At 43.7% G+C, this 13,578-nt stretch overlaps 1 protein-coding gene across 1 annotated transcript; it reads left to right on the plus strand.

The window, feature by feature from the left end:
- Nucleotides 1-254: 254 nt before the first annotated feature.
- LOC141607542 (uncharacterized) lies at nucleotides 255-4,201 on the plus strand. Its single transcript, XM_074426897.1, has 2 exons — nucleotides 255-1,899; nucleotides 2,067-4,201. The coding sequence occupies exons 1-2, from the start codon at nucleotides 255-257 to the stop codon at nucleotides 4,199-4,201; spliced, it is 3,780 nt and encodes a 1,259-aa protein (XP_074282998.1).
- Nucleotides 4,202-13,578: the final 9,377 nt, after the last annotated feature.

A 13,578-nucleotide genomic window follows, 5' to 3' on the forward strand; every position in this document is an offset into this window, starting at 1 on the left:
GACGAGGAGGAAGAGGGTGTTCATAAAAGATCTCGAAGCTGCTTAGACGGGGGCGTCTTAATACCTGAGGCGGAGGTTGACAAAGCTCAACCCCGCCGGGCCCAATGAATACCCTAAGTATCAATTGTCGGGGCTTGGGCAACCCCGACTCGAGAAGTGCGCTCCGTGACCTTATACGGAGGGAGGCCCCGGCCATACTTTTCCTATCTGAAACAAAATTGTGTGGTCGTGAAATGAGGAGGGTGCGGGAGAATATGGAAGGTTATTTTGGGATTGATGTAGATAGTGTAGGGCGTTCGGGTGGCCTGTCTTTTTGGTGGAAGAAAGAGGTGGACTGTGTTTATCAGTCATCATCCGTTCACCATATGGACTTCTTGGTCCGTGGTGCGGAGGGGGAGTGGAGGATTACGGGGTTTTATGGGTGGCCGGTCGTCTCTGACCGACACCTTTCTTGGGAGTTGCTGCGGATCCTGAGTAGGCAGTCTTCTCTTCCATGGGTGTGTATTGGTGACTTTAACGAAATTCTTTTCTCTACTGAGATGAAGGGGGGTAGCAGACCCCAACGCCAGATGAATAGTTTCCGAGCTGCAGTGGATGAGTGTGGTCTTCGAACTGTGCCATGGGAAGGATATAATTTCTCTTATGACAATGGGCAAGTCGGTGAGTGCAACAGACAGTCCATGCTTGATAGAGCTCTTTGTACGATCCAGTGGTCTGATTTATTCCCTTACGCGAAGCTGTTTTACCTTAATCGGGAATGGTCGGACCATGCGCCTATCCGATTGGTTCTTAACTATAAAATCCAGGGAGAGGTCAAGTCTCGGCCTTTCAAGTTCGAACAAATTTGGGTGGGCTCGGAGGGTTGTGAGGAAGCCGTGGAGAGGGGTGTGGAGAAGGGGAGAGGGGACTTGGTCACGGTGCTAAGGGAGTGTACTCGGGAACTGCAGGCGTGGAAGAAAACGAGCATTAGCCGGATAGGGCGAGATATTGATCGAAAGCGTAAGCAACTGGGAAGGCTTAACGAAGGGGATAGGGATGAGGAGAGTGTGCGACGTCGAAGGAAGCTTGTGGCTGAAATTTCTGAATTACGTAGACAAGAGGAACAATATTGGCGACAACGGTCTAGAGCTCTTTGGTTGAGGGACGGGGACAAGAACACAAAATTCTTCCATATGCGGGCTGGTGAGCGAAAGAGGAAAAACTCTATTGCGAAATTGATTGATGACGAGGGAGTTACCCGTATGGGGGATGAGGAAGTGGGGGTCGTGGCCAATGGTTACTTCACAGAGCTTTTTTCGACGACAAACCCGTCTAATGATGAGACTATTTTCCAGGGATTTGAGACGAGAGTGACGAGTGATATGAACGATATGCTGAAACGTGATTACTGCGAAGATGATATTATCGAGGCTCTCAATCAAATGCATCCATTGAAGGCTCCGGGCCCAGACGGTATGAATGTTCTCTTTTATCAATCCTATTGGAACACGATTGGGTCAACGGTCACTAGAACGGTTCTAGCTGTTCTGCGTGGAGAGCTTTCTCCGAGGGATATTAATAAAACTAATATTGTTTTGATCCCAAAGAAAAAAGCTCCGGATAAAATTCGTGACTTTCGACCTATTAGTCTCTGCAACGTGGTCTACAAATTAATCTCGAAAGTGTTGGCAAATAGACTGAAGCAATTCTTGGGTGACATCGTCTCAGTCAATCAAAGTGCTTTCACTCCGGGTAGAGCTATAACTGATAATATCATGATAGCCTTTGAGATTTTTCATCATATGAAGAACTCGAAAGGAAAAGAAGGATCCATGGCTATAAAGCTTGACATGGCTAAGGCGTATGACCGCGTTGAATGGAGTTTCTTGCATCGTGTGCTTGTGGCTCTCGGTTTTGACAGTGGGTGGATAAATAGAGTGATGGCGTGCGTGACGACGGTGTCCTTTGCGGTTCTGATTAATGGGCACCCATCTAGAGAGTTTCGGCCATCGAGAGGGCTTCGACAAGGCGACCCATTATCTCCGTATCTCTTTATATTGTGTGCTGAAATTCTTTCTCATCACCAGCGCGACGTGCGACGGAGATAGGTGCTTTACACGGGTGCGCATCTCCACGGGGCACCATCTATTTCCCACCCCTTTTCGCCGATGATAGCCTCTTCTTCGTGAAAGCTACAGGGGAGGAAGCGGAGGTGGTTTCAGATATCCTCAGGCGGTATGAGCAGGCCTCAGGTCAGTTGGTAAATCTTGAGAAAACTACGGTCTCCTTCAGTAAAGGGGTACCGAGGGATAGGAGGAGCTGGCTTGCTAGTAAGTTGGGGATTGTTGAAGTGGAAGAGCAGCATCGTTATTTGGGACTCCCTACGGTGGTGGGTCGTTCCAAAAAAGCTTTAACAGATATCATCCGGGATAAGCTGAGTAAACGGCTTCAGGGATGGCGCGGGAAGATCTTGTCTAGGGCTGGTAAGGAGGTTCTTTTAAAGGCTGTGGCCAATTCACTCCCTACCTATGTTATGAGTGTGTTCAAAATTCCCGCAAATTTCTGTGATGAGCTACGTTCAATGATGTCGCATTTTTGGTGGAACCATGAGGAAGGAAAGAGAGGAATAAGCTGGGTCGCGTGGAAAAAGCTTTGTCAACCTAAGGGCATGGGTGGAATGGGTTTTCGAGATTTTAAACTTTTTAACCTTGTTCTCCTTGGGAAGCAAGCATGGAGGCTAACTACTGAGGCTGGTAGTCTGTGGGAGCAAGTGATGCGGGCTAAATACTACCCCAATGGGGAATTTATGACGGCTACTATGGGGCACAACCCGAGTTATATATGGCGCGGACTTGTGGAAGCTCGATTGGTCCTAAATGGAGGAATGCGAAGGAGAATAGGGGACGGCTCTTCGACAAGGATTTGGCGTGATGCGTGGTTACCTGGGACTCACACGGGTCGAGTGATTTCTCCATGTGTGACTGGTAACGAGGAGATGTTAGTGTCGGAGCTTCTTACCGAGAGTAATGGCTGGGATATGGGGCGTGTAGAGAGCCTGTTCTTGCCTTTCGAAGTGGACCGTATTGTTAATATTCGTGTGAGCCAACATCGGCCTAGTGATATTTGGTATTGGAGAATGGAAAAGGACGGTGTGTACACGGTAAAATCTGCCTATAATCTTCTTGCTGGGGGAGATAGTATGGACGTGGGTGGAGCATCAGACCGGAGTAGGGAGATGTGGCTTTGGAAGCGGTTATGGCAAGTCCCGGTTTGGCCCCGAGTGAAGTCGTTCTTCCGCAACTCTGCAAATGAAGCAATAGCTACAAGAGCGAACATTGCAGCTCGAGTTCGAGGTGAGAATTCCTTTTGTTCTTTATGTAATTCTTTTTTCGAATCTAGTTTGCATTTATTTAAAGATTGTTGGGTGGCTCAGAAAGTGTGGGAGGGTCTCGGTTTGGAAGGTGAACAGGGAAAAGGTGGGGGCGGGATTCGAGATTGGGTGGAGGAAAGATGGAGGGAGCTTGGGGTGAGGGAGCACAGTGTGTTTATGGTTGGTTGCTGGGCTCTGTGGGAGCACCGTAATAATGTCATTTTCGAGAACAGGGAGGTCGACCCGTGGGTGGTGTTAAGACGGGTGGGTGACGTAATGGCTGAGATGGAAGGAAGTGCATATGAGGTGATGAAGGACCGTAGGAGGAAGGATTCGGGGACGGGGTCGGATAGGCCGCGGGGGTGGGAACCTGCTCCTAGGGGTCTCGTAAAAGTAAACGTCGATGCCGGGGTGAAGGAGGATGAGGGGGTAAGTTTGGGGCTGGTGTGTCGGGGTGAGAAGGGGGATGTGTTGTGGGGTGTCTCTATAGTGCAGGATCAAGTTTGGGAGCCACATGTCGCGGAAGCTGTCGCTGTTCTTGAAGGCCTAAAGGAAGCTCTACGGACAGGTTACAGGGACGTGGTCATCGAGAGCGATTGTCTTCAAGTGGTGGAAGCACTCAAGAAGAAATTAGCTGGACGAAGTTGCTTTATGTTAGTTATTGAGGAAATTTTACTGCTTTGTAACTCTTTCAGTACTGTTATTTGGTCTTTCTCTAGTCGTGTGAACAACTCTGTTGCTCACGCTTTAGCGCATGTTTTTCCTAGGAATATTGGTAGAGTAGAGTGGTCGGATACACTGCCTCCGTCCGCAAACGATGCTGTTTTGTTTGATTTATCGTTATTAAAGTAAGCCTTCGGGTTTTCTTCTCAAAAAAAAAAAAAAAAAAGAATCAATAGATTAACCAAAAGAATAGTTACGAAATTATAGTAAAAAACTATAGAGACCGGAAGTCACGACAAATAAATTGTAATTACTAAAATTGCAAAAAATATCACATTTATGTCTCTGGCTATTAGAAACATTACGGTGTATAATTGTATCGGTTTATCTATGTAAGAGTCGAAATTAACCATCTAACTATGAAGATCAGAGTACAGAACTTGAATCAATCAAAAAGCGAGAAGTCGGATGTCGTCGGAAAAAATAAATATACACTAAGGTATAGAAAAAATCATTTATCGATCGCAGGGAAAATATGAAAACAAAAAAATCGAAAACAATTAAAAATAGTTAAGAGCATATTACCTAAAACAAATATAAGTTATAGAGGTTGTCAAATCCAGGAAAGGAGGAGGTTCCGGAAGATTTGATCTTTGTTTGATGTATAGGCCCGACGGAGATGTACAAAATGAATGGGTACAAAGAGGTGAAGAGTGGGATACAGAGCAGATTATTTTGTAAAGTGGTTCTTCATTAGGGTTAGCTCTGGGAGGCAAAAAAATGTAAAGTGGTTCTTATTTTATTATTTTGTATAGATTGGAATGAACAGTAGCCTACACTAATGAGGATGAAAGTTAAGTTAGTAGTATTCTAAGGCGGATAGCGGACCGAGAGGACCTTTCGTTTACCCTTCTCACATTAGACCGACTGATCTCGTTATGACAGAATTGACTAATTGACATGGTGAACCGACTTCCTAACATTTATCTCTTTATTTGATCACAACTCATTTTGTTTTGCTGCTCTTTTCTCTCTGCCTTAATCTCTATTAATAGTTAGAAAACAAATCAATACACCCTAGTTGTTACCGAGACAAACTTAGAAAGCAGGTAGATATAATTGCCTCCATGTGGATACGATACCCGACTTACCTCTACTATATTTATTAGTTGAGCCGGTTGGTTTACATTTGATAGGGTTGCGATAGTCGTGTCAAATTTTGGCGCCGTTGTCGGGGAGGTAATTAGCCTATTTACTTGTTTGTTTTTCGTCTGTCTTAGTCTCAAGGGATTTATAATTCCTTAAGACAGTTCTTATTATTTTTCTTTCTTAGTTTTGTGTATGCCCAGATCTAACAGGTCAGAATTAGTACCAGCTGATCCTGAACCGGAGCGGACTTTTCGCCATAGACAAAACCTGTTGAGAAAGAATCATCAAAAGGAAGCCTTGAGTACTTTTGAACCGATCTTGAACACTACATTTGCAGAAGACCAGTATTTTGAAGAATATACTTCTATTTCTGCAGCCAAATCTGCAAAGATGCCTAATATTGCGAGCCATTCCGAGCCTACAACTGACTCCATTCCTAAAGGTTTTAATCTTGCAACGGAGGACGGGAACACCTTCGATATTCGACCATCCTACATTAATCTGGTTGAGAGGAACCTATAACGTAGAGTAGCAGGTGAGGACCCGAGAAAGAATATGGAGGTCTTTACAGATTACTGTTCTACCATTCCCGCTACTAAGGGAGTCACTCAAGACAAGATAAAGGAAGTCCTTTTTCCTTTCTCTCTTACTGATGGAGCCCGAGAGTAGCTAACTGATCTTGATAGGACCGCAGCTGGCATTAACAATTGGGAGACCTTGGCCCTTGCTTTTTATAAAAGGTATTTCCCTCCGCGGAGAACTAACCAATTGAGGGGAAAGATTACGAGTTTTAAACAGACTCCAGATGAGAATTTGTATGAAGCGTGGGGTCGGTTTAAGAAATTGGTCTGGTCCGTCCCTCATCACGGGTTCAATTAGTGGTTTTTGTGCAACCAGTTTTACAATGGGTTGTATGATGACCACCGTGCTATTTTGGATGCTGCAGCTAATGGCCGATTCCAGAAAACATTGATGATGATAAAGGTTGGGGAATAATTAAAGAGATGGCCACCCACTGTGCTGAATATGGGAATCCTAGAAGTGGCATTAGAACGGTTTCCACTATTGATAGTGCACTTGTGGCTCAGCTGGAAGCCATGAGTGCCAGATTTGATAAGCCACGCGGGAGATCAACAGATGGTTCACTTGTTAACTAGACAAGAAACCATCTCATGTGAGAGATGTGGTGGTAATGACGGTCACACTGCTGTGGATTGTCTACCTGAGAAGGAGCAGGTTTTTGCCTTTCAACAATATAGGCAAGGAGGCTTCTATTACAATAGCTAAACTGGAGTTCATCCTAACTTGAGATGAACAAGTCAAAATGTTTTAAATCCAATACCTCCACCGCAGCAACAACAAGCTTATGTACCACCTCACAAAGCTCAACAACAAGGTTTTCAAAAGCCTCCATCTTTCCCACCGCCGCAACAAGGTGCCTCCTCTAGTGGCATAAGTGATATAGCTGAGTTGAAGTCGATGATACAATCATTGACCATCCAATTGCAGAAAAGTGACCAACATAAAGACGCTTCCATTAAGTCACTTGAATCACAAATGGCTTAATTGGCTAGTAATCAAGCTTCGAGGCAACCGGGTCATCCACCCTCACAACCTAACAAGAAACATCATGAGACGGTAACTCTGATAAATCTGAGGAGTGGTCTTTCTTATAAGGGACCCAAAATGCCAAGTCAAGATGCTGAACTTTCTGACCCGGAAGTTGAAATTTCTGAACTTGAACAGTCGTCTTCTGACGAAACAGTGCTGACACCGAGAAAAGTCCTCGATCGACTTATTTCTGGTGGTCGATCGAGGAGTATTGCTGAGGAAGTCCTCGATCGAGAAGATAGAGGTGCTCGATTGAGCACTGCTGAAAAGGTAGTTCTCGATCGAGTAGATGATGGTGCTCGATCGAGCGTTATTGCTGACAAAGTTACTCGATCGAGAGGAACAGATGCTCGATCGAGTAAATCTGATGTTGATTGCGAGAATTCTTTTGCAAAACGGAACGAAGGAGTAGCTATTCCCATTACGGTCCCATTTCCGAGGCGATTGCAGAACAAGAAGATTGACAAACAATTCGGTAAGTTTGATGAAATTTTGAAGAGCCTTCATGTTAATGTTCCCTTCGCCTAGTTGCTAACCCGGGTACCCTCTTATATGAAATTTATGAATGAAATTTAAACACGTAAGAGGCACATTAATGACTATGAGACAGTGGCTTTAACCGAAGTGTGCACTGCCCTAATTCAAAATAAGACTCCACCTAAATTATCTGACGCGGGTAGCTTCTCTATTCCATGTCATATAGGGACCCATTTAATTGACAATGCATTATGCGATTTAGGAGCTAGTGTGAGTGTCTTACCGTTGTCTCTCGCTAAGAGACTTGGTTTGACCAAATTTCATTGTACTAATATGACTGTGCAGATGGCCGACCACACTTTATCGCGGCCCTTCGGTGTCTTAGAGGACATACCTGTTAAGATCGGGAAGTTCTTTATTCTCATTGACTTTGTAGTCTTGGACATCCCCGAAGACTCTTACACTCCTATTATTTTAGGACGACCATTACTATTTACCGCTCGCGCAGTAATAGATGTCGGGGGGAAGACTTTGAATTTTCAGGTAGGCGATGAGGAGTTGACTTTCAATCAGTCTAGCATTCGCAGGGCCCCTATGCAAGTCCAGCCCGACAATGCACTACCCTCTACAGACCCTAACACGGACTCTCCAATTGATAATATTGAGTCATGTGCTGCTATATTAACACCTTCGCCTCAGATTGAGAGCAATATGGAGGACCATTCTGTCATTTCTGTTGTTACAGGTACAGGCAGATTGGACATTGGAGATCCCGGTGATAAAGGTTGATCGGAGCCATTTGGTGTTCACAATTAAGCATATGTGGTCATTGGTCAATGGTCGATACAAAACACAATTTATACTTCACAAACAACTCTACAATTAGTAAAGAGGCAAGTAAAGGTCGGATCCCAAGGGACGGGTATTGAAATGAAGATTCTATTGTAACTAGTGGTGTCTAGGGGTGTCACAAATTGGGTTGATGTAGAAGGTTACTAAACTAAAATAGTAATGAAAATAAACTAACAAGGTAAATGAAATAAGGGTGTAAACAATTGATTAAAAGCACTAGGGTGTCATGGGTTCATAGGGGAATCATGGGATATGATCATACAAACATGTTCTCAAATTATAAGCAAGCAATTATTGTTGTGATGGATTGAGTTGGGTTATATCTTACAATCCTAGGAAAGTTTGGGTCCCGGAGCCGAATCTCTTGGATTGTACAACACCTACAAGTCGACTTAATCTTCCCTACTTAACACATGCATGGTCTAACAAGACTCGAGTTGGGTTATGTCTTACAAGTCAAGTTGAAAGGATAGAAGATGATAGTAAATGCAAGGATTCATAGGCTTAGCATTTCATCAAATATAACATGTGCATGTATTAAGATCAAAACAAGCAAGCAAATAAGATATGAAAGCATATTAATTTAAGCATGAATCATTCCCCATGTTGGTTTCCCCTAATCACCCATTAAACCCTAGCTAAGAGACTACTCACTCATCATCATATTGAACATGCTAGAAAGGTTGTCAATCATACTAACATAATGAAACATGATGAATAAATGAAAGTAATTAGCAATAATTAAAAAGGGATTAAGAGATTATACCTACTAATGATTCCAATAATAAAGCAAGAATAATAAAAGTACTTGAATCCTAGATTGAGAGGTTGTCAATCTCCCAATAATAACCCAAATAATCTTCAATTACCCAAAATAAAGTAAGAACAAGAGAGAGATTAAAGAACTAAAACTTGGATTAAAACTTGATTAATATTTGATTACAATATTGAAGAGAGATTTGATTGATATTAACTACACTAATTATTGATAAGAAGAACATGCTCCTCTAATTAGACTAATGGGGTATTTATAGTGAAAATTAGGGAGGATGCATTAGGGTTAACTAAGGGCTAAACTAGTAATTACACTTTTTAAGTTGAGCAAGGAGCCTCCGGGATTATCCGAGAGAAGGGCTTCTCCATTTCGTAGCTTGAAGAACGAAATCAGTGTCTTTGTCTTTGTGATCCGTGCGGCTGGGAGTCGGGACGGCCGGATCTGGGATGGACGATCCGAGCGGATCAAGGAACAAGACGCTCGGACTGGGCATGGGAAATCCGAGCGGATTCCTGGTGAGGACGCTCGGACTGGCGAGGACGGACGGATTCTCTACAATCCGTTCGGATTGTAGTTCAGCAACTTTCCTTCTTCTTTTTCTTCCCTTTTCTTCATGAATTCCTTGGGGATTTCCTTGGGGACTCAAGGATCCTTTTCTCAACAATGCTCTTCTACTATGCTATGTACAAAGGCCTTCTAGTCTTGTCTCTCCTTGATGCTTGGTCATTGAATATGATCAATTTAGCCTTGTTTTGCCATGAAAATGCAAGATTCTTACTCCTTTCCTACCAAGGGATCAAAATCTCAAAGAATATGCAAAACAAAGAACTAAAGATAAGAAATGACCCAAATAGGCACTAAAAATCATAGAAACAATGGTAATTCGGGGGCTAAATATGCGCCAATTATGGTCGCATCAAAGGTACAATGAAATTCGAGCTCACTGATGAGAATGGTGCCAAAGAAGATGCCAAAGACAAAGGTCGGAACAAAGAAAAGAAGAAAGTGAAGGCGTATGTGGACGCAAATTATTCTCCTTCAATCAGTTCAAGGTAATGGAAGTCAAAGAGGACGATCCACAATGCTGAAGGGACCTCGTCCAGTCAGAAGCCCTCTTTTGGGCTACTCAAGTCTTTCGGAGGATGAAATAGGATGCCATCCCGTTTGTAAAAACAATTTGTAATTTGATTTTGCTAGACATTTTAATTGCTTTTAGACAATAGCTTTGTTTAGTTAGTTTAATTAGCGTAAGACCGAATATAGACAGCTGCTGTGAATTTGGTATTTTTGCGGGAAGTATTTCTGTGTTTTATGCAGGTTTGGAGAATACTTGACCATGAAAGCGTGCCCAGCGAGAATGTCCTCGATCGAACATTTATTGTGCTCGATCGAGCAAAATGCCAAGAGGGAGTCTTCGATCGAGTGAATCACTATACTCGATCGAATGGGCATATTTCAGGGGTCCTCGATCGAGTTGTCCTGTACTTGATTGAGTAGAATTGAAGAGGAAAAATCCTCGATCAAATAACCTAGAGTTCTCGGTCGAGTGGAATTCAATACACAAGGGGAAGATTTTGATCGAGCACTTTCAAAGCTCTCGATCGAGTGTTTTCAAATCACTCGATTGAGCAACTTCAGCTGATATGAGCACGAGGGAGTCTTCCTCCCTTCATTCTATTTTCATTTGCTTAATTGTTTTCCCCCTTTTTCGCGATAAACCCGAATTTCCAACCTCAAATTCTCATTTTTCTTCCCCTAATTTACCAATTAAACTACCCAAATTCTGTTTATTAATCAATTAGACCGTTTTCCCTTTGTTTGCTTCACAAAATTTCGTTCCAATGAGGAGATTTTTGCAGCTAGGGTTTTGAAAAATCGCACTATTTCGATTTTTTTGTATTTTGTCGGTTTTAATTGCTCTTTTGATGGGTAATTTATCAGGTAAGTTTCCATTCCCCTCTTCTTTCATATTTAATTGCATTTTTGTGCTTGAAATTGGGAATTAGGGTTTCGATAATTTTGATTTGGGGAAAAATTCGAGCTGGTTAATCGGCTTTTAATTAAGAAACTTGCTTTGATTATTAGGATGGATAGTAGTGCCACTGTTTCAGCTTCTACTAGTGCTACTGTTCCGTCTACTTCTAAGACGGTAGTTCTTGCTGTCACTACCGTCACCACTGCCACTATTACTACCCCCGCTACAACTGTCCCTACTACTGCCGTTGTTACTGTCCCTACTCCAGTGTCGACACCAGTTGTCACAGTCACTTCCTCTACCCTAGTACATGCACTGTCAGTGCTACTGCATCTGGTCTCGCTGCTGCTGCTCTTGCTACCGCAGCCGCTTTGGGTTCATGGGGGGGGGGGGGGGAGTCTACGGGTTTTTGCGCTGCTCCCTTGCGTACCGCTACCAGGTTCGCCGCTGACACTTCTTTGGAAGCTCTTCCTGAGTTTCCATAGGTACGCTTCATCATACTCGTTTTCTGCAATTAATGGACTGTGAGATGTCGTCGACTCTGTTTTTGTGTCGACCTTCATTAGAGAGGTTGGGGATTTTTGACCCCGTGGCTGAGCTGCTTAACGGGACCGGGATGGCGGGTTTGACCACTATGAGGGAGTTAACGTATCAACAAGTGACCTTAGAACTTTTTAGCTCTTTCACCTTTTCACCCGCGGCTCATGCGACTTACCCAAGGTGCAAGTGTATTTCTTTTCGACTGTTTAACACGACCTACACCTGGACGTTAGCCGAGTTTGGGGGGCGGTTTGGTTTGACTAGTGACGGTCTTCGAAAGTCTCCTAGGAAACTTCTGGAGCTGTTTGGCCCACACTTGCACATACCTCTTTCAGTCTGAGACGTGTTGCTCACGTCCACCTTCCCCCGGCCCGTTACTTCCTTCGTCTCATAGGAGAGACGATTTTTGGATGCCATGAACCTAACAATGTTAACAACGTTGAGCTGTCAATCTTAACGGGTTACTTGAACACTGACTACGGTGACCCTTTTGTTTTTAACATTCCTTACTTGATGGCTCAACATTTTAACGTTGTCGGGCAGAAGGCGACGGGCACTATTACTTGTGGCGGGCTGGTAACTCGCATTGCCAGTGGTCTTGTTCTCGACTTTCCCCGTGGCCTTAGATATATAGATAGGGACATAGTCATTGACATTGAGGCCATGGTCGCTATGCATTGGCTGGCGAAAGACCAGCGGACGTGGAAGATTTGCGGATCCACGTCTGTGACTTTACCTTCACCTGACCTACCCCGTCTTTTACCCTTGACTACTGTGTCGGGTAGGTTACCACCACCTCCACCTTCTTACCTCCTTCACCTTGCTCCTCCCGCTTCTAAGAAGCAGAAGAGGTCTCACACTGCTGTTAGGGAGACTGGAGAGGGGTCCACACAGACACAGGCTAGGCAGACGTCCACGTCCACGCCCAACCCTATCCCGACCTCTACCCCCACACCTTTTGTCCCTCAGACGGCCTTACCGTCTAATTTTGTTGCTCCTCCCATTTTTTAGGCGCCTGAGGTCATGGACCAAGGGCGTCGTGACGCTTTACTTTTGGAGATGTGCAGTAGAGTAGCTCGTATATAGAGGATCAGGCACTTGCCTTATTCCCTCTATATGAGTATCACATGAGGAAAGGACGTCATATTCCTGAGGGCTGCCCACACCCTTCTTTCTACCGGTTCCAGGCGGAGGGGTACCCACAGCCTGAGAGCGAGGAGGACACAACTGTGAGGAAGGAGCGGTACAAATCTGACCTTGCTATAGGGAGGCGTCAGAGGAGGAGAGGATAGGAGGAGCGGGACCCCACCTTTACGGTGGGTGACGAGGAGGAGAAGGCTAATGAGTAGCTCCTGGTCTACTCACTTCCCAAGTTTTCTGGCTGATTTGGGGAACTTCGTATATATTGTAAGTATTCTCTGCTTTTCTTTCTTTTTCATCTCCTTTTTATTTATTTCATTTATTTACATTTTGGTTGTATTTTTCTCGTTCCCCAATTTATTCTGCTGGTGTATGTTGGAGGACAACGAGGGCGTTGTCCGTTTTGGTTTGGGGAGGGTTATGCATCCTTTGAGTCTGGATTTGCATTTGTTTTGCATTCACGTTTACTTAATTTATGCTTGCATTGTATTCAATTTCAAAAAAAAAATCAAATAATTCAAAAAAAAAAACATTCGAAAATTTCAAAAAAATACATCACGTTTATTTTTGCATATAGGTCGAGTCGGAACGGTAGATTTCAACATTGATATTGCACTATAATTTGTCACTTCACTTAAGCCTTGCAACAAATTGTCATCTTATTAGCTTTGTCATTTGCATAATCTACGAGTTAATGTTAAAAATACAGCTGAACAAATAGACTTGACCTGATAAATTTGGCAAACTACTCATAGTTTCTAAGTTTTTAGAGCCTTATAGCTGGTGTCATTTATGACCAGTTCATGTAGGAATTGAGAGTAGTATACTCCTTGCATAACATGTTCACGAATTTGCACGTTTATGAAATTCAATTGCCTTTTGCCTACATACATTCGGGTTAGTGGTTGGTGTCACATGGAGGGAGGTGCTTACAATTCCCCTTTCTTTTATTTTTACCCATTTAACTCCACTATTAGCCAAATTTGCCTGTTGACCCTTAACTACACCCAAATTTAGTCTGCCATGTCAAGCTCGTTTAGTGTATAT

Source organism: Silene latifolia, chromosome 10, assembly GCF_048544455.1.
Source record: "Silene latifolia isolate original U9 population chromosome 10, ASM4854445v1, whole genome shotgun sequence".
Taxonomy (NCBI): Eukaryota; Viridiplantae; Streptophyta; class Magnoliopsida; order Caryophyllales; family Caryophyllaceae; genus Silene; species Silene latifolia.

Bases quoted from the DNA above. Each gene is read 5' to 3' on its own strand.
- LOC141607542 (XM_074426897.1), top strand. From the start codon at position 255: ATGGAAGGTTATTTTGGGATTGATGTAGATAGTGTAGGGCGTTCGGGT. The intron at 1,900-2,066 runs GTGGGTGGATAA...TCTCATCACCAG, and splicing joins TGTGGCTCTCGGTTTTGACA to CGCGACGTGCGACGGAGATA.